Source organism: Pleuronectes platessa, chromosome 12 (genome assembly GCF_947347685.1).
Source record: "Pleuronectes platessa chromosome 12, fPlePla1.1, whole genome shotgun sequence".
NCBI classification, from domain to species: domain Eukaryota; kingdom Metazoa; phylum Chordata; class Actinopteri; order Pleuronectiformes; family Pleuronectidae; genus Pleuronectes; species Pleuronectes platessa.
The window spans coordinates 12,368,974-12,389,467 of record NC_070637.1 but is presented as its reverse complement, the minus strand read 5'-3'; the positions used below and the strand labels follow the sequence as shown (position 1 = coordinate 12,389,467).

At 42.8% G+C, this 20,494-nt stretch overlaps 2 protein-coding genes and 1 long non-coding RNA gene across 8 annotated transcripts in view; 1 reads left to right on the top strand and 2 right to left on the bottom strand.

The window, feature by feature from the left end:
- Positions 1 to 1,250: 1,250 nt before the first annotated feature.
- Positions 1,251 to 14,264, bottom strand: ppp1r21 (protein phosphatase 1, regulatory subunit 21). Of its 4 annotated transcripts, none has more exons than XM_053436988.1 (22): positions 13,583 to 14,264; positions 12,078 to 12,146; positions 11,644 to 11,790; positions 11,314 to 11,415; positions 11,028 to 11,192; positions 10,875 to 10,933; positions 10,283 to 10,377; positions 9,992 to 10,044; positions 9,712 to 9,861; positions 9,489 to 9,590; positions 9,321 to 9,409; positions 9,101 to 9,237; positions 8,870 to 8,962; positions 7,920 to 8,047; positions 7,177 to 7,326; positions 6,834 to 6,926; positions 5,766 to 6,020; positions 4,486 to 4,521; positions 4,266 to 4,382; positions 3,568 to 3,666; positions 3,343 to 3,471; positions 1,251 to 2,760 (listed from the first exon to the last, which is right to left on the bottom strand). In XM_053436988.1, exons 1-22 carry the CDS (start codon positions 13,640 to 13,642, stop codon positions 2,731 to 2,733), a joined length of 2,358 nt encoding a protein of 785 aa, XP_053292963.1. In that variant the 5' UTR covers positions 13,643 to 14,264; the 3' UTR covers positions 1,251 to 2,730. The 4 variants fall into 4 exon arrangements, 3 of the variants coding, with proteins under 3 accessions (XP_053292963.1, XP_053292964.1, XP_053292966.1); XM_053436989.1 differs by having other exon boundaries at positions 11,314 to 11,391; XR_008341551.1 differs by lacking the exons at positions 1,251 to 2,760; positions 3,343 to 3,471; positions 3,568 to 3,666 and adding an exon at positions 5,076 to 5,303 and having other exon boundaries at positions 4,280 to 4,382.
- LOC128453883 (uncharacterized) overlaps positions 13,506 to 20,494 on the top strand; it is an 11,842-nt gene continuing 4,853 nt past the window's right edge. Inside the window, exons 1-2 of the long non-coding RNA XR_008341552.1 lie at positions 13,506 to 14,239; positions 14,925 to 14,988. This is a non-coding gene — a long non-coding RNA (uncharacterized LOC128453883). The remainder of the gene's footprint in view (positions 14,240 to 14,924; positions 14,989 to 20,494) is intronic.
- The window catches only part of foxn2a (forkhead box N2a), an 18,816-nt gene continuing 14,476 nt past the window's right edge, over positions 16,155 to 20,494 (bottom strand). For all 3 annotated transcript variants that reach the window (XM_053436992.1, XM_053436993.1, XM_053436994.1), the window contains one exon: positions 16,155 to 19,861. In XM_053436992.1, the coding sequence (XP_053292967.1) occupies positions 19,437 to 19,861 (425 nt within the window). In that variant the 3' untranslated portion in view covers positions 16,155 to 19,436. The remainder of the gene's footprint in view (positions 19,862 to 20,494) is intronic.

The window sequence follows — 20,494 nt, the reverse complement described above, 5'->3', positions numbered from 1 at the left end:
AACAGTTTATGGTGCCGAGTGAAGTTAACAAACTTTGTATTCATCCTACCTGGTTTATCTGAAATCACGATTTTTATAGTCAGTGTTTTTCATTAAATAAAACTGAATTTAAATGTTCATGTATGTGGTTTACACACAAAGTTTGGACGGTGCTGGTGTTAGTTCAAACACTGAATGTCAGCTATTTCAGAGGTCTGTTGAGCAATCCACACAATCTTCAGACCCAAGTTCACAACTATTCAAAATAAAAGCTCTGTAGTTCGGCGCGATACAAAGCATTGCAGCAACACAATGTGTGCTTTTGTTTTGTAGACCAATTGCTTAAGAGACAGTGATTCTATGAAAGTTGTTGCCATGATGGAAATCAGCACCCAAGACTGTGAAAGTCAATATCTCAGTCCGATATGGTGAAATACAAAGGATCATTATTAATTGTTATCATCAAAATGATCTGGTGGGGACTTCTCCTGCGGTTTGATCCTGTCGTTGACCTCTGCTACAACTTAAACTAAGACACATGAAGAAGACATGTTCATCTCGGTCCACAGACTGACGGCACCCTGCTCTACCCCTAATGTCTGTTAGCAACTTTGGCTTTAGGGTGGATCACAGTGAATAAAAGAGTATAATAAAAAAATGAAATAGGCCACATATGATAAAGAATATCAGTAACCACTCGTCATTTCATCATGTTAACTTAAGATAGACTAAACTACTTCAAAGTCTGTCCTGCATTAGAGAAGTAACTACACGCTTTTTCAAGCAGGACATTCGGGTGGGTCCCTGTTCCACCATCCTTCATGTCTCATGTATGTGTAATAATAACACTTTTGCAGACACATGTGCTTCTTGGATGTAAAATAAAACAAATAGTTTTGTAATGGTTTTTTTTCAGTTGATTTGCCTGTATCTCTTCAGTGTACAAACAAGTGGTACTAGTTTTTATTACTTTTTAGTGCATCGGCCTCTCCAGCTGAAAACCAACAGTACATGAAAGCATCATAAATTCGACTAAAATGACACGTTCTCCCTTCCAAAACAAAGTGACGGCATCAAACAGTAATCCTCCACTTCTCATATGTCCTGTTTAATGGTGCGGCCTCAATTCCCAGTGGTGAGGGTGTGTTACAGGGTGTTTTTTAAAATTATAGGCAATTCAAAATCCCAGTCTCCCCCAACTCCCCAAAATGCTGCATGAAAAGTTAGGTCAGCTTCATTGCTGAGCAGTTAAATCTGAAAACAAAGACGCATTTTAGTGTCGAGCAAGCTCTTTATTATGTGACACATATTTAAATGTGCTTTTCAATCGGTTACACTGTGAGAATCAAGTAATCTTTTATCAGTTCGGGGCTGTGTTGGTTAATCTCTGTGATTAAGAGTTTATGCTGGCAGGTCGAGAAGTTTTGAATAGTCATCATCACTGCTGGGCTTTTTTTTTTTCATTCTTTCAGCGGTCTCCTGTCACTACAAGCCGGAGACGTTCTCTTTTACTGAAAATGTTCACTGCACTTTGCCATGACTCATGAATCGGGTTGCCCAATCAGCACTGTGTTGACTCCTGTAAGAAACACCCAAGAATCAGGCTTGTTGAGATAAATGAATGCAGATGTAGTTTTCCCAATTTTGGGTAAAATAAAGATTTGTAACCTCTGAATAAATGACTTTTATATATATTTTGCAAAAATTATACAGGACAATTATATCATGATTTGAAATGAAGTGTATATTCATATCAACCCTTTTTAGCCATACATATTACAACATGAATGTAGAGACCGTGGCCGTTGCACATCCACACTTACTTTGGTGATAAAAAGACTTGATACAGAGTGACTTTACAGAGACAGACTGACACCGTTTTACGAGCTCCGACCTGCCCATCTCACCCTGTCTCGCTAGACACCATTAATCAGAGCTTCAGGGCAGACTTCTTTTTTTCTGTTCACCTCCTCGAGAGGATTGAAATGTTTCCAAAATGTACAATTTATTCAAGTGTGTCTTTGCCATTTGTGTATTCAGGTTTTACAGCCCTTCTTCATTGACGCTCATGGTGTATGTTTGTGTTATAAGGGGTATTTTGCTGTTTGTAGACATTGGAACCAAAGCTTTTAATCAATAGTCTCAAATTTGATTTAAAAAAAAAATGTAAGCGTGAAACCAGTAAAGCCTGGTGCCAAGGTCACAAAATGACACAACACACATACAGCAACACCAACATTTGCTCTGTTCAACTGCTCTCACAGATAGGCAGTTTCATTTTCTCTCACATGTACATGAAGCAGGAAATGTCCACACACTGATCGACAGGGTTTGGTCTTGACTTCAGCGAACAACTTCTACTGTTGTCAGCTGTTTATCTTCCTCTGTCCTTATTTCAGCAGTTTCTCTCCCACTCTGCGTGGTCCAAAAGGTCAAGTAGCCGCTTCCGGTGCAGTTTCAGAAAACGTCAGATATTTTTCAGCGAATCATGTGTTTGTTATAACTGGGGCTGTGTCAAGGAAAAGGGGGAAAACAGAAGCTTCTTCAGTCAGACGTGTTGCAGCCTCCATGCAGCTCACTTGTACTGCCACTGTCCGACAGCAGAGGAATCTGAGGCTCATATGTCCGTCCTGTGGTTTGGAGACAGTGGTTGTGTTGGTACCAGGACGCTGCCGGGAGGCTCCACCGTCCAGCTCATCACTCAAGGTGACCTTTGTGACATCAAATGGAGCCAGAGTTCCGAGGGTAGCTCTATCGACCTTTGTTTTTTTTGGCATTTCCCTAAAAGGAAACAAAAACAAATAACATACGACTCAGTTCACACATCCAGGGTTAGCATTAAAAGCACTGTGCTGCGTTCAAGTGCAGTAAGCTGGGTTGATCGCATTTTCCCTCAAAATTCGAAAGACATGCCGAGTCTGGTTTCTGGACTTCAAGAGGAAATCGTCACCAAAACGTGTTCTGTCCTGTAACTTCCCAACATGCAGCTGTGTGTGTGTGACATGCAGGAACACGCTCACTTTAAAAGGCCTCTCCGTTTCGGCAGCTTGAACTTAATGACTTTTTCAGATGGTTCCTGCAGGTGCTTATCCCATTAGACCCACGAGCAACCACCACACACCACAGCTGACCTCCCCGGTTCACCCCTCAACTGACAGGAACTTTACAACGTCACATTTTGCTGAAACTATCCTTCACACTCTTTGAAGATGATTTGTTTTATCACTGCTCTTTAGTTATGGACCGTTAACATAAATTTACACAGAGTGCTAGAAAGGGGCCGCTCGACACAAACCTGAGAGAAGGAACTTGAATTCAAAAGGGGAATAAAGGCAGAAATATCAGGAATATGTCTGTGCCTACCTTGCTGCCCAGTTTGAGCGTGTCGATTTCCTCCCTCTGCTTGCTCAAAGTCTCGTTCATGCTGCACAGGTGGTCGCTCATCATGCTGAGCTGGTCCTCGTAGCTCCTCTTAGTCGTAGTCAGCTCATCCTGGATGACAGGAGACCCAGTTACAACACAAGGGAAGAGGGAGGCTGATGTCTATACTTAGACTGGAAGCTCTTTGGCAAAGTGACTCCATCTTACCTGCAAGCGTGTGATGTTCTGATTTGCCACCTTGACCTCCTCGCTCAGTGTCTCACGCGATTTCTCTGCGATGGTTAATCTCTTGGCCAAAGCGCGACACTAGGAAGAACCAAAGCAAAGTTAACGTCTGCTTTCCCCTGATGCGTTTCTCGCACAATTTAGAGAAAAGCTGCAACAAATAATTCAGTGGCAAATACATCTATTTTAGGACAGTGTCAAGAATGCTCACTGGGAAAAAGTGACAGTTTAATACCTGAGACACAGACTCAAGATCAGGCGCTTTCCTGTTGCTACGATACAAAATGAGGATGACGGACATGCCAGTTAGTCACAATGCCACAGGAAGTCACTTAGACAAGTATCTAAATTCAGATCAAGCTTCCACGCAATACAAAAAATATTAGGCCTCAGTTTGTCTGTGAAAAAAAAATGGGTAACTTGGGAATTATGAGAGAATAAAAGAAGAACAAGGTTAACTTCCGTTTCTCCATTACAGAGGCAGACATAAAATTGTGCTATAGTTGTATTTATAGAAAGGAACACATTAGGGTGGTGACTGTTCTGTACTAAAAGTTTAGAGGAGGTTATAAGTTTCCATACCACTTTCCGGATTACATGTGAGGTGAGAAAGGCTGTGTGCGTTCAAGAGGTCTTTGCTTTAGGATGCAGTTAATAAAAGAACTGTATAAGAGCTTCACCTCAGAGTGGAAGTGCACAGCTTTACTGTCGGAGATCTGCAGCTGGGTGGTGAGCTCTCCCACTCGGACCATGTAGTGAGTCTTTATCAGCTGCTCCCTGGACTCCTCGTCTCCCGCCTGCAAACACAGACACAACATCCACCGAGATTAGATGCTTCTCGGAAACCAAACTCGTATATTTTGGGAAGTCTGTTTATTGGGTGAGTGTAGGACAACTCACATGTTCAACTGTAGATGTGGTGCACAGCATGCCGACCTGGAAACGACATTTTAAATCACAGTGTCAGAGAGCAAATCATAGATCAGATGTCCACAGACAGGTCTCTAAAACTGCTGGGGCAAACCACCCACAGCCGTCCTTCAGAAACGTATCTGGCGCCCTTTCCCACAGTGGATCCAATTCAAAGTCCTCACAAATACCAAACCCCCCTTCTAGCTCACTGTCGCTGCTTTCACACATACACTGAACTCCGGATAATCTCCTGACATTCTCGGAAGGGGCTGTATGCTAGAACGCAAATCTCCGAGTGAGATGCTCCTGACATTCTTCAGGGTTTCTCCTGCCAGTCCCCAGGGAAAAGCATCTGGAGAATGTCCGAATGAGGCTCAAACGCGAGCAAGTGTGGATAATGTTTCTAACACGCGACAGATTCAAAACCCTGAAAACAATAGAAATATCTCAGGATGAAAGAAGCAGTGTTGAAGAAACTGAAGAAGGTGTCAAGAGTGTTGATGTCAACAAAGACATGTGATATCTGCCGTGGAATTATTACGTTACGTCCTGCCTCTGCCTGCTCTACCACCCCTCACCTGAGATTTCGGTGTTGTTATGAACAAGTTGGACTGGAGGCTCTCTTGCTGCATTGTTCATATGTGAAAGGCAAAATCCGGAGAAAGTCTAGACCCAATTGTGCGGTCATTCTCCGGAGTCCATGTCTGAAAACGGCTTGACATGCTGCACCACCACTCTCCCTCCTGTAGCCTTCGCTCCTCTGAGGGCAACCTCCTCTCACCCCAACTCAGGACCAAACATCGGACCTGGGGCAACAGAATCTTTGTCACCTTTAAAACACTTCCATAAAACCCACCTTTCCAGAACTGCTTTTAACGTTTGATTATATCTTCTATCTAAATGTTTTTATGATGTATGATATATAATCATTTTATAGAAACAACAGAACGCAGTTTTTATATGCGTTCTGTTGTTTCTAATCCTGTAAAATATCTTTGAGCATTGTTGAAAGCCCTGATCCCAAACTAAAATAATCCACAAGTAGTAAAAAGACGAGTTAGACAAACAGCTCTGGGTTGTGAACTCTGCATCGACTTGAAAAAACAACAGCATTCTTCTGTTCTGGAGCAAAAACTTGTAAAGCGGGGGAGCCACTAGAAAATAATAATACTCCCTTTGTTGAAGCAAATCAGACGCCAGTGACACAGGCTGAAAATGTTCCTATGCAAGTGAAGAAGTGAACAACAGGCAAAGCAGAGTGACTGTACCAGGCTGGTGCACAGCGTAGCCTCTTTCCCTGACGCTCTCTGCTCCATCTCCGCTTCCTCGTGGCTCTGCGCCAGTGTGCTGGCTGCAGCTGTCAGAGAGTTTGGACTTCCCCCTAGAGCCGCCGCGAGCTGCACTTCCAGGTCCGCAATGCGCTGGTTCTCTTTTTCCAACCGCACCTTCCCTAGCTGGGCCTCCAGGAGCCAGTGCTCCTTCTCCTGCTCCAGCCGAGCGATCTTCTCCTGGCTCTGCATCACCTGCAGGAGGCCGGCGGGGAGATAAAGGAGTGGACAGTGAGCATTTTGGAAGAGGACTGAGCAGAGGTTGGGAGGAGTGAAAGGGCAACAGTGTTTAGGAGGGAGTGAGGAAAACTATATAACAAACCGCACACACGTTTTACAACTTAATCTGATCTAAAGACTTTGAAAAACTACATTTATGTGCCAATGTGAAACATGGAAGTGATTCGGATCCCGAGCCCTTGATTGTTCCCAGATCAGAAGGCTTAAGGAGCAGAAGCCCAACAAGCTCAAACTTTATAGATTAATTTCATGACTTTTAGGTTGTGATAGTAACCTTGGTACTGAAATTTAATAAGGGCAATATCGACCAAAGGAAAACGGAAAAAGGACACTAAACTCTCTGTAGACAGAATATGAAGAACCTCGGGTCAGAGTTTCTCAAATCTTCACAGCCGCTCTTTAATGAACGACTTTCTGCACCGCATCTGAAAAATCACATGACTGCGTTTTGTCAATGCAAGACCCAGATTTCTGTTCATTTCTGTGCTTTTATGATTTAGTTTGTTCAAAAATCTTCATGTGCCTCATTGTAAAACTTAGCGACAATAAACATAACTGCATGTGGAACCATTTTGACTTTATCCCTGCATTATTACACCACCAGCACACTGACTCATTCAAGGTTATATTGCCCACAAAACACTTACTGCCTGCCTGTCGCTCCTTGACGGATGTAACCCACTTTAAAACTTAAAAGCAAAATCTTCAAATGAATAAATTCTAAACAGAAATAGATAATAGGAGAAGTTTGAGGGTCGAGTGTCCTACCTGTTGAGTGAGACCCTCCCTGCTCTCGGTGGAACTGGTGAGTACACGACGGTTTGTCAGGGCTTCTTTGTATGCAACGGTCTGTGGCCTGGGCTGAATTAAGAAACAATAAATTGTAGAACAGTCATTTTTTTCATGTATTATTTATTCACCACCACAATATAGTGGTGAAATAAAACCAGATGGACATTTTCATAAACAAGTGTTTTAAGAGGCACTAAAGCTTTCCTTGTAACATCAATGGGCAGAATATTCAGAATTCTGTGGGCTTTTACTGCCACCAGCCGAGACCTGGATATGCCTAACCCTAACCCTAACCCAACAGATTTAGACGTATACGAACCTTTTTGATCGCTTGAATATAAGCTGCTGCTTTCTTTTTGTTGGCCAACATACTCTCTGCTTGCAAAGGGTTGAGGGCTACTGTGCTGGTTCTCGGACTGTAGCCTGAGGATGTGAAGAAGTCCAAGTTGTTGCTGAAGAAAGTGGCGATCTGCAACAAGACAGTGATAATATTATCTTTTTTATTCAAACAAAAGAGAACAAAACGCTAAATCATTATTGTGTTTCTCAGTGCAGATGCTCAGCGTTAACTGGTGTGTTTACAGCAGCGAAGTGATTCCACCACCGAGTGTCCGTGGTCATAAACATCTGAGCTATTAAGCTTTTTCCTGCAGAGCGGATCATCCACAAAATGCAGCTCACTCCACACATACCGTGCCAGCGTGTTATTCAGCGCTGCAACCCACCGAACTGTGCCTCCCATCAGCACACACACATCAGCCAACAGTTAACTTGATTCGCAAAGAGAAATCATTTAATCCCTTTCCTCTGACTGGGGAGCAGCTGTACAAACTGTGATTTGGACGGTATCTTTGAACATCTCACTGCTGCCCACCTGAGTCCCGCCATTCTGCGTTATCACATCGGTGGCAATTCACCAACATAATCCAGTTGCAGGGAAAATTCACTGCGATTTGCAATTAAGCCTTTATGAATTACAGCAATCAAAGGATGCACACATTGACTGAACGCGCAGCAAAGGAAACATAAACCTGGCGGCTGCCTGCCCTCTGTTGGCTGTACCTTGCCAGTGCTGCTGGTCAGCGAGCCCAGAGATCCCAGCAGACACTCTGAGGTGGTGCAAAGCTTCTGGGTGATGGTGGGGAGCTCCTGCTCTAAGCTGGCCTTCTGGTTGTAGTGCTTTGACATCTCTGGAAACACAAGAAGGAAACAGGAGAGGCATTAACAGAGCGATTTTCCTTGAATGAACTTCACCATTTGCTATATTTTCATTGTGTAAAACAGCAGGTTTTGTGTAAGCTAGCGCGCCGGCCTTAAGAAGTGGCCTTACATGCTGGTTTAGAATGGGATGTTGGCTTGATCTGTGAGGATTATGGTTGCAGTTTTCTTTTCTGAATCTCTAAAAGTGACCTTCAAGTATAACTGATCTGCAGCGAGTAAAGACCTGCAGCTGGGCTCATTCCACAGAACCCTGAAGCCACTGCTGCTGCACAAAGAGTTGTTCACCTGTTTATTCAAAGTTCAGTGAAGCTCAACTCAGCACGCACAACTCCAAATCGAGAATCAGTTGTTATTGCTGTTGCTGTGTATGCGCTGTTGTCGTGATCGACAACATCACTTGTATTGATGAGTCCCAGCCACTGCTGCTGCAGAGCACTAGTCGCCTGTTTATTCAAAGTGTATTAAGATTGAACGTTTCGTGTGTCCAAAATGCACCAAATTTGACATTGCAATTTTTGGAATCAGTAAATAAATTTGGCCACAATATAACATACAAAGTTACTAATTAAATAAACACATTAAATGGTTGGCTGTTCCAAAATGTGACTCTTTCTGACTGTAGAGCACAGCAATTTCACCACACTGCCAAAGTTCACGCTACACTAAAGCTTCTGGATATTTAGTTCACAACCACTGGGCAGGTGGTGTATTGTTGTGAACACAGATGATGTTTGTATGTTGTGCTGGTCGTGAATGACTGTGGATCAAAAGTGGCTCCCAGTGCGGCTCACCTTTAATGGCATCGTGGAGACTGTGTAGGCAGGCGGCCAGCTGGGTGAAGACAGCTGAGGTGCTGCTCTGTGGCATGGCGTCCTGCTGAACACCTGAGACACAGTGCAGAGAGTAAGCCATTCCGTCTTTAAAAATAAGCAAATTCTGACTTAAAATTTTTGACTTGAATTTGAAGATAAATATTACAGTTATTGAGCTTTCTGGCAAAATCAGCTGAGATAATAACATACTGGGTAAGGCCAAAAGGTTAATGTAGTTCTTCAGTTTATCAAACACAGATGTAATTCTCTTCATGTCGCTCTGCAGCTCCTGGTTTTTCGCAGTGAGAGCAGCAGTACTAAGACTCGCCGCACTCTCTTCTTCGAGGCTGAAAGGAAAAGAGTAGACAGCCGTCAGGGCGGCCTCCACCACTGCATTTCTTTATCAGTAACACACACATGCAGGGCTGACCTTTTCAGCTGGTAGGGAAGGATCTTTTGCAGGAAGTGGGTGTACGAGGAGAAATTATCAGCAAAGGTCTTCAGCTTCACCACAGTCTCCTTCAAGTCACAACAAAAACCACAATTAGTGTTTAAATATAAACAAGCAACACAATGTTCCCATCTAAAAACCACTTACCAATACTGTGACAGTGTCCTCTGTGATGCTTTGGTGTAACTGCAGGAAGCTGTCCTCCAGGGGGCGCACATAGGCTGCATTCTCATGAAGGTACTGAGAAAACTGGGTAAAGAGAAAAATAAAGCTTCCAAGTGTCATTGAATACTACTCCACATGCAGAACCAGTCGTAACTTATTCCAGAGAGAAGTTGTCTTTATGTCTCCTGTGGTGTGGTAGCCTCACCTTCTGGTTCAGCGGGGAGATGGGCTCAATGGAGGAGTCCAGGGGATAGATGTGAACTCTCTGCTCGGTGTACGAGTGGAAGTTCAACAGAGCAGCGACCAGGTCCTGAATGAAGCTCAAAGCCTGACCTGACACATCCCGGGACTTAAGCTGTATCCACAGACACACAAAATATGTTAAGTCATAAAGCTTTATGAATTGTGTTTATGTCTTCATAAACATGACAAAAATACAATTACAGGCTCTGTATGACTAATCTTTGGTCGGTTCCCTCACTCACCTGGTGCCGTCGATTGTGTGGTGGAACATTGAGGCTGTTGTAGTCACTAAATTCTGCAGGACGAGAGCGAAAAGCATTTAAAACCAGAGCAGATCCTCGGCCCTGAACTTTATTGACTTGACAGATATAAATGGTTTAGCCTCCTGCCTCCTCCTGTGCAATATTGTGTGGTGTAGCATTACACAGTTTACTCCTGGGCAGAATGCTGTTAAGTATCAGGGACACAGAAATCAGTGTTCGCAAATAGCGGTCTGCTCCGTAGCAGGTTGTTTTTGCCCGAGTGATACTCACTGGTGTCATTGAAGGGCACTTTCTCCTGGATAACACTGCTGCTCTGTTTCACCTGTTTGTTCAGCTCCGACTGGCACCGCCTCAACTGCTGCTGACTGGAGACACAGAACGAAAATAATAGAACAAATAGGTGACGCTTTTCAACGATTAGCACTGAGTCATAACTACAATTGGCAAAAATCTAAGATCAAGGTTCATGTAATTTATGTGTAGCTAATGTGTGTGGGAGTAAATAATCAAATTAAAAAAATTAAGGGATGCTAGTGTCTTATCAATATCAACATCGATACAGAGGTGTTTACTGTGTTATGTTTCCACCCGTCGCATGTAGTTTAAGTATACTGTAACTCTACATTTATTGCAAAAATAGTTAACATCATAAGCTGCATTCAGACATACACTGTGCTGTATCAGAGAACGCAAATGTCCGAATGAAAGACACATCTAACACGTGACAGATGCAAAAATGAAAAAGTGGTGTGAAGAAGTAGAGAGTTTGTGGTTTTAAGAGATGACACCGTTGTTGATTTGCTGTAAAAAAAATAAAAACCCATATTTGAGAGCTTCTGGTGATAATAAAAAGTAGATATACCACTCTTCTGTTCGCATTCTGCACTCTTTTGCTTCCCTCTCCAGAGTCTGTGCTTTCACCTATGGAAAAAAAAAGGAAAATACACACATTTTAATGATGTCGGAGAAAACGAACTGGTAATCCCGTTAACATCCTCGTCCTGCTGATCCTCACCTCTAAACGCGCCTTGTCGCTCTGCAGCCGCTCGATATTTTCCATGTACTTAGTGGTGAGTCCGTCCACAACAGCCTGGTGCTGATCAGAGTCTTTCTCCAGCTCCTGGAGTCGTGTGCTCAGCTCAGCCTCCTGCCTCCTATGCTGCTCATCTGCTTCATAAAACTAATGAGTGTACAGCAGAGCACAGAGCCATCACATGCACTGCTATCCCCGGTGCGTTCACTTTAAACACTGTGTGTGCAGAACAATGATCGACAATTATTAACACAGCATGGTTCCTTACTTGGATATGAAGTCGCTCATTTTCTTCTATCTTCTTCTGCAGGTCCTCATCAAATACACTTTGTGTCTGCAGGCCGTGCTGTGAGGGAGAGTCTCCTTTACTCTGCAGAAATTACAGCTACATTAGGGACGGTTGACTTTGGTAATTTAGCTCCACAAACATTAGCGTTTGATCTTAATCATTACAGAGCTTGTTAATTTTAAATATCACTCTTAAAGCTAATGTCTGAGCCATCAAATTAATTTGAATGTCCATTACAAAAAGGACACAGTACATCCTGTACCCTCTCTACCATACTAGCTACATGCTTATATTTCCCCTCATGATCACCTTCCCCTTTTTGCCCTTGGCTTCACTGGTGGTTAGCTCCTCTTGCAGCAGCTCCACCCTCTTGGCTAGTTGTTGGTTCCTGAAGCTGAGACTGTCCATCTCCTGCTCCTGTTTCCTCAGGCTCTGGTCCCTCTGCTTCAGCTGCTCCTGGTGACAGAAATAAAAAGTGTCTCGTGAGAAACACATGTTGCATTTAACATGTCTGCCCATCTTCTTTTTACTAACGATTTACAGTAAGTGCTGCAGAAATGCTTTGATTGAAAAAAGGTAGAGGAGGTAAAGTTTGCATGTGTAAGTGTAACATAACTAAGAGCACTCTAGCAACAAGTACAGTCAATTAGGTGGCCCTCTGAATATTTTCAGCAAATATGATTATGTATGTGTTTACAGCAATTATCCATGACTCTGCTCATACTTTGAATATGTAAATTTACCTTTAGGGAGACAGAGTTGGCCTGTTCATCTACCACTCCCTTCTTCAGCACCTGATTCTGGGCACGGAGCTGTGGAAAGACAAACACAACTGTTCAGATATGACATAAATACAATATAAATCATGATCAGTGATCCGGCTTGAGATGGAAAGGCACATTGTGATATGTATTCACGTTCCCATTACACCGACAAAAATCGTGGTCACGTGCTTGTGTGTAATCACTGTTTTTTAATATTATTCTGCACCAAAATAGGTAAAAGTCAAGGCTTTTTACTCTGTGGCTGTTGACCACAGTTGCAGCATGTGAGACAGTTGCACAGTCAGCACTTTCTGTGCAGGAAGTAGGTGGTTGGTAAACGGGGAGATCCGAGCAGAACAGGAAGCAGCACACACTCCCTGTGCTGTCAGCTGACACAGAAACAAAGGGCACATACAGCTCACTGGAGAAATTACAGGCTTTACTGTTTTCACTGTCAACTTGAAATGTGACAAGAGTAACTGGTATTTACAACATTAAACCAGTTAAGTTTATGAGTGACTCAGGCCGGGCAATAACAATCATCAAAAGTATCGCAACATAATTGTCCTCAGTAGCAAACAGCAATCATATCATGCGTATATGTTGTGTAAACACAGCGAGGAGGACATTTTTATCCTGATATAATTTTTGCCCATATCGCCAAACACTATGAGTGAATTAGATGGCATCTAAATGTGGGCCCAGCGGGTTTGAATTTTACTCATCAAGAAACAACAGCAGTTATAACCACAACGTATTTAATCTGATCTCACATTGCCTTTATCAGTGCCTCAATATGCGGCTGTGGCTCAGGGGAGCGAGTGGTTCATCCATTAACCAGAGGTCACTAGTTCGATCCCAGACAGCATACTCCCTCATCCTGCAAGTGTCCTTGGGCAAGATACTAAACCCAAGCTGCCCTGACAGCTGTGCTGGCAGTGTGTGATGAAAAAGGTGCTGCACATAAATCCACTGTAAGAATGTGTGTGAGGGGACAGATGAAAAACTGATCTGTTGAGCACTGTATGAACACAGACTTACACTTTACACCTTACAAACAGTAACCAGGCATCATTTAATAAGTTCTAACTGATCTACTTTAAGGCTTAAAGGCTGAAGTTTGTGTTACTGAACCATGTCTAGTGTCAGTCTACTTTACTTTAATGGATTGTGACATGTAGCATTAGAACCTCTCAGAGTAAAGCAACACAACGACCTAGTTTACAGCCTCCATGACACAAATGACCACAAGGCTCGTGAAAGCGAGTCAACACCTCGACACTCAAACTGCTTGACCACAATCAGGTGTGATTTATGAATTAGTAATGTCCCCAGCACTGATCTATCTGTCACTGTCTTCACTCGTTAAAGGGGTGGCTAATGCTAACAACACATGGGCACCCTGCGTCCTCCTTCGTGCTCATCGCTGACAGCTAGCGTTACCTTGTCCCCATGACAGGAGCAGTGGTAGTTGTGAGTCTTACCTTGGAGTACTCCTGTGCCAGCTTGCTGTATTTGGTCTGCAGGTCTGTGACGTTCGCCATGGTCCTGGGACACGGTATCCCGTCCTATGCTGGTTAGCCTCGGTTAGCTGATGCTGGTCCCGTTAGCTCGTCCAAACCAAACCCCGACAGTCCTCTCACTGTGCTCCGATGCCTGAGGTGTGGACGGTGCTGAGCTGGAGCTAAGTCTACCGAGCTACCTCAGTATGACGAGCTACTTATCGGAGGCTTGTTCCGTTACTCGGTGACACTGATCTCGGACACATTGTGACAGTGACTCGTTCCCGGAGTCTCCCGGGGAGAGAAGCCCTCGCTGGACATGTGATTCACGCCGGTTTCCTGAGCACGGCGATGAAAGCACTGCCTTTTCAAGTTAGCGGTGACAGGCAGCTAGCTAACCGACTAGCCAATAGCTAACTGGCTATGTAGCAAAACAAATCCAGCTAAGCTAGCCCCGTGTTTCCTGACAGCAGCCGTGAAACCGGCCGCCTCCGTTAATCCTCAAAGAGAGGAAGTGTAGCTGCTGCTGAAGCTACTGAAACAGCTTCAATAACCCATTCATGTGAAGGAGTGACTCCATTCTCCAACCCGCAGAACACTCCTCCTGACAGAGGGAGCCGAGCTGACACCAGCACAGAGGTCAGAGGTCACAATACAGGAAGTGGTGGGCATGTCTAAACAGGGCGCCCTCTAGCGTTTGAAGATCTCTAAAAGGAGCGATCGATATTGTTTTGTTATCTACTTTAATAATAATTGAGTATTGTCTATCATATATGATAATATTAATACTACTACTACTAATAACAACAATAATAATACAAATAATAAAAATATGATATTGCTGATGTAGTGGAATGTAATCATAATAATGATCATAATAATGATAATGATGTTAACTATTAAACTAGTTAATGAATTAAAAGCAATATTCAACTAACACATTTTTATAAATTGATGACACAATTTACAATTTTGCATAATGAGTTATTAATACTCTAATACTTTTTGTGATAATAACTTAAATAACTTATCTTATTATAAGATCTTAAATTTCTGCCACCACTGCAGACACATAAATAAATCCTGGGATCACACCACTAACCAATTAATGTAAGGAATTCAAATTAAAGGGAAAAGAAAAAGAACATTTTACCTTTCTACATTTCACTGCTGATATACTTCACCCTGAAAATATAATCTCATATATTGTAGCTATTCTGTACATTTGTGGTTATAGGAATTTCCGATAATGATTTGAATTTGACACGAAATAGAGAATCCACTGTTATTGTGACACAGTTCCTTCTGCTCTTATGTTTTCCAGACCTAATGCCATTAAACATGATGTCATCCAACTGATAAATTATTTACTGCTGACTCTGAGTGTGGTAAGGGCTGCATTAACATAAACAAGGTCAACAAATATGAAGTGGGCTGTGGCACTATGACTAGTGCTAGTCCCTGTGATTTCCCTTTAAAACGCACATGACCCATTTAGACTGGAAGAGAAGCGACATGTCGCTAATGCAGCCATCACCGCTAAAATCCTACACGATTAATTTCACCTAATCCACATAATCTCTTTATATTCTGACCAAAGGATATCGCCTTTCCTTTTTCAAGAAATCATATCTGTGGAGTTTTTTTAGTTCTATCAGTTGCTGTGTTTGTTGTTTTTTTGCACCAAAGAAAAGACGTTTCCTCTGCTGCTGTCTCACCATCTCTGATCTTAAATGCACACAGGCAAAACACAAACTCTCTCACACACACGCATGCACGCCACAGCCAGTGGCTCCAGCATTGTCTGGTTGCCTGGCAACTGTCGGCGTGGCGTGGTTGCTAGGGCCGTGTGGGAGGGGGAGGGTTGGGTGGGGGGGGGGGGGGGGGGCTGATGCTGCTCTGATTTCCAGCTGAATTGAGGCAGTCAGTAGGGAGAAGCCCCCCTCTTCCAGTCCACACACAGGACTCTATTGAACAATAGAGCTGTGCCAATGGGCCTGAGGCTAGTCAGACAGGCCCTTGTTCAGGGTCACACTGTGTTCATCCCGCAGTCCTCCATGACTAATTAACTTACAGGGAAGAGTGTCATAGAGGACATCTGATGGTGCATCCATCACCGGCACAGACCTGAAATCTACATCCATGTGAGGTGCATTTCCTGGCAGCCTGCCACGCTGGTGCGTTCAAGAGACATGCGGTGGGAAGAAAGGGGAAAAGTGTGGTGGAGCCGCCACACGTGGTGCTGCGCACAGCTTGGGCAGTCAAAATGGCACTGAACTGCTGGACCTGGTGGGAAATATTTGCCAGCTGCAACATGGTTGTGTGAAAAGCGAGTGAGAAAGCAGCCACATGGAGATCTACTCCAATGAATGGGCATTAAAAAGTAGAATATGGCCTTCACAGCAGGTGGCAATGTTGATCAAAAATTTTGCAAGTGAAGGATAATAATGTGAAGTGATGGCATTCTTCTGCTGTGGAGGAGAGTTTGTCAAGTCTTATTTGCAGTGAAAGTTGATCTCGGGCTCAGACGAGAACATAAAGACGCTCACAATCATAACAAGAACAGGTTTTTATTAATATTTTGTAATACCATATATAATGCAATTGCATATCTTTGGCGAAAATAAATCTTATAAACATTTTATCAACAGAGGTTAGCATACAAAAACCAAAAAGGTGTGTCGGTCTAATAGACATGGCAGACAACTGACACAAACTGATACTGGGTTGGCAGCTTTTGTCAAATGCAACAACATGTTCCGTTTAAGAAACTGCAACTGAATTTAGAGAATCACATAATCGCTGCTGAGCCATGAGGCCACCAGGACGTTCAGGTAGTTCGTCCACAGGTCGACCCACTGACTCAGTCACTTTGGGACCAATTCAACTTTTCTTTTTGCATTTGCAACAGAAAGAATGTTACATTTTTTACTCTCTATCATTTCTCTGCAAATGTGGGTCTGAACCTACACAGCAGCAACAGCAGCCCGACTTATGTCTGATCCAGTGATATTCAAAATATTTCAACATCCCATAACAATACCTGGAAGCTTGAGTCATGAGTGGCAGTATTTTTTTTTCTTTTCAAAGATTATTCTCTCGAGATGAAGTCAACAGCTAATCTTCAATTTGTGACTACTTAGTCATAATATCTAAACATGAACCACAAATGTGACTAATGTAAAAAATGATTAAATTAGTTTCAAAGAGCTTCTACCGTATGTGGGGAATGTGTCCATCTTCAACCTTCAATCTTAAACCCCAGCTGTACATCAATTTTGGCAACAAATGCTTCAGGATCAGTGTAAATTAACTGTCTTCTATCTCAGCTTAACAAAGAGCATAACAAAACATCAAGAAAACCTGGCAGTCGTGGTTAAATTGAAAAAATAAAAATAAAATTAAACACCCGCTCTAAAGACAATAAACATTGGCATACTCAATCACTATAACATAGTGAAAGAAAACAAGTGTATTGCTGTAAAATAAACAAGGAAAACAAAATACTTATTAAGGAGTTCACAGAGGGAGAAAAATAAACGTGCCCAGTCATTCCTTTCAAATGACCAGCGCATGAAATAGTATGCATTCAATAATCCCATAAATTAATGTCATAAATAAGGTAATGATTAATGAACAATAATTTGTTCTTCTTTTTCACAGCTAAAAAAGACCAGTGTATGCAAGTTTTACTTTTGAGAACTGAAGCTCAGTCTGGTGAGAGCAGTTCCCGCAATGAAGTGACAAAAATAAACCAAGAGATTGGTTAAAGTCACTGCACTTACCAGAGTCCTCTCCCATTTCCTGTTAGGATGAGTCAGAAAACTAGGGCATTGTCACTCTACAGCACATTTACATTGCTGCGCTGCAGTAGGGGGAGTATAGCGACCATGATCCATCGCAGGTTTACATTAGTGGCACAAGAAAATGTTTGGCACCCACCTTGCATGCTATACTAACAGCCACCATGACACAACGTGATCGATCACCATGGGAAGAATTAATATAATTTCCAGTTTGCCAGCCTTATGCAGTTCCATTCTACCTTGTATTATATGCTGCGGGTGCGCAGCCTTTAAAAAAAGCTCTAATGAGAATATTGGCCTTTTGACACAAGTGGCTCGCAACTTCCCCTCAGTGAACCGTGTGCAATCAACTGACAATAAACACTCCATTTCACAGCTTGAGAGGAGAGCGTGCACTTCCTTATTTTGTTCTAGAAGGAAGAACGAAACACCAATGGCCGAGCCAAAACCGAGGGCACAACATCTGTCCTGCTAGCCACAGCAAATGTAAAGTTTACTTCTCTCTGGCCATGACGGTGTTGTCCCCCCTCTCATTCTTTGCAAAGCTTCTTGATGTTTCCTTGAACTGAACCAAAACACACACGTTCCCTCAAGTGTTAAAAGTAACTTATCCACAGGATCACCAGCAGAAACTTTGATAAAAGTAAAAAAATTAAATTAAATCAAAGAGAACACACAGAGGTATAACCAAACTGCAAACCCAAATAATGGAGCAAGATGCTGGGATAATTTACTGCCGGCACCGGCTGCAAACCATCAACCAGCTCCGCATTCAACAGGACCACAAGCGACCGGAGAACCACACAGCCTGACACTTCTGCTATAGTGAGAGGATCTGTCATTACGGATTCATCGGAATGAAGCGACCATTATGTCAGAAAAAGAAAAAATTGAAAATCGTTCATGTCCTGACAGTCATCTCAGGTTTCGGATGAAATCAACATGCACTATGATACACACGCACGCACACACGCCCCTGTACACAAAAATAAAATAAAATCAAAAAAATAATAAAACCTATGGAGCATAACCTATGAACACACAGTGAACATCTGGGAAAAGCAGGTGTTCACTTTGCATAGGCCGTCCCCAAACATGTGAATATATGTTCTGCATCCGCGCAAGAAATGTGAAAAACACACAAACTCATGATTGAAAGGATGGGCAGTGAATTTGTATAGCAGTGTAATGGCCGCACAAAACTCAGCAAAGTAGTATAGCTAACTTTGCAACTAAATTTGGCAGTGGCAGAGTAATACTATTTCCACGTCTTGCTCATTCTGAAAACAGCTGGAGCTCGTGTGTAATAAGTTCATCGCATAACAAGATCATAATACTACTCCATTCATTCTCATATTGGTAAAGTTTAACTAGCATACTTGACTCGGAACAATGCCACCATGAAATAAAGTCAAAAGGTTAAGGTTGTGGATCAATTATTGCAATTCTCTTACAAGAGGATTCATAGAGCGAGGATTCCTTTCAAACCAGTGGCATCTTTTTTTTTTTTCTTTAGCACAAAAAAGGAGAAGGTGATAACAACAGGAGGTTAGATTTTTGTCTTGTTACAAACATGCACTCATTCGCGTCATAAATAGATTCACTTGGAAGAGGATACAGGTTTGAGGAGGAAGCATGCAACGCTTTGAGTTAAAAAACCTTCAGCTTGTCCCATTTGTCTTTCCGAGGAAAACATTATTCTTGAATCGCAGTCTCCCAGTCCAACAGAAGCAGGCGGGTCATTTTGGATAGGTATCAGGATGGTTCTCCACAGGCCAAACACCCACCCCCAGCAGTCACCCCGAGTTACAAAAGTCTCTATATGGCTTTGTTCTCCTGTGTGAGCGATACTATTGCCATTTGTTTATTTGGACAGGGATATTTCCAAACAAAAAAAGGCTCAAAATGGCCAATGAACGATCAGATAAGGAGAAGGAGGCACACTGGGACACATGATCAGGGGTCAGAGGTTTGGGGTCACAGGGTCCGGAGTCTGATGGGGGCAAAAAGAAAAAAAAGAAAAGAAATCTTCATTTCCTGTTAAGTTTTGTGCTCTTGACAGTACGTTTGGATCCCTCCATGCAGCTGCGTATACCAGCGAGGTGCAGCAAGGAGCCGGCCGCTTCCTTTAGCTCCTCGTCCAGCTCTGGCTTGACCTCGCGCCGCACCCTCTTGCTGATGGGCCACTTGATGGCAGGTGGACGGCGAGAAGTCTGGTGGACGCCCCTCTCGTCCCAGAGATCGGAGTCTTCGTCGCTGTGGAAGCCCTCGCTGCCGGCGCGGCGGGACTGCCTGCGGTCGCAGCCTCCTTCGTCAAGCGAGGAAAGGGACGAAGAGGAGGAGCGGGAAGAGCAGCGCTGCAAGGCAACGCTACTATAGTTATGGTCCTGCTTTGGATCACTGCTCACCAGAACAGAGTCTGGTCTGGAGAGGTCCAGTGGACCGTCAGAATTGCCTGAGGAGAGCAGAACATGGACAAAGACATAAATACACATTCAAATGAAAAAAGATAAATATTGCATCGTAAGTCATATACTGCATTTACTCTGGCTGGTAAATGTGCATCTGAAAATAAATTGAGAGGGAAAGTAAATCCTAATACAACTTTACAGTAAATTTGCTTTTGTTTTAATGAACTTTTCTCTGAAGAAGAAAAGGCAGAAATCGGACACCTTGAACTACACACCACAGTTATAGCTTGCTTTGTTTACATGTATAAAGCAGAACTAAGATAAGTCTCGGCCCAGAAGGGAAAATCTTAATCAAAAAATATGTTGCTTGAAAATGCAGAAACAGAAATGCGGAAATTACAAATATTATCATTACCCACTCTCATGAAATTATCCTATTGGGCTTTTGTAGGAAAGGAATTAAGCACAGGGTCAATAAATATCAATCTCAGGTTTGAGTAAAAACAGCAATGGCAAAGGTTTTATTACCAAAAGAGAAGGAAATTAATGATTTACCCAGTACTTTCACAACATTTTTAAAACTTCCTTAAGCAGCTCTCATTAAAGTTTCTAAAACATTTTGAATCAATCAAACAATGAAGGGACAGTTTGACAATCTTGGATATACTTATTCACTT

Coding starts and splice junctions, on each gene's coding strand:
- ppp1r21 (XM_053436988.1), bottom strand. CDS start 13,642: ATGGCGAACGTCACAGACCTGCAGACCAAATACAGCAAGCTGGCACAG. Junction 9,410..9,488: donor AGGACACTGTCACAGTATTG/GTAAGTGGTTTT, acceptor TGTGACTTGAAG/GAGACTGTGGTGAAGCTGAA. Junction 4,383..4,485: donor CCACATCTACAGTTGAACAT/GTGAGTTGTCCT, acceptor CTGTGTTTGCAG/GCGGGAGACGAGGAGTCCAG.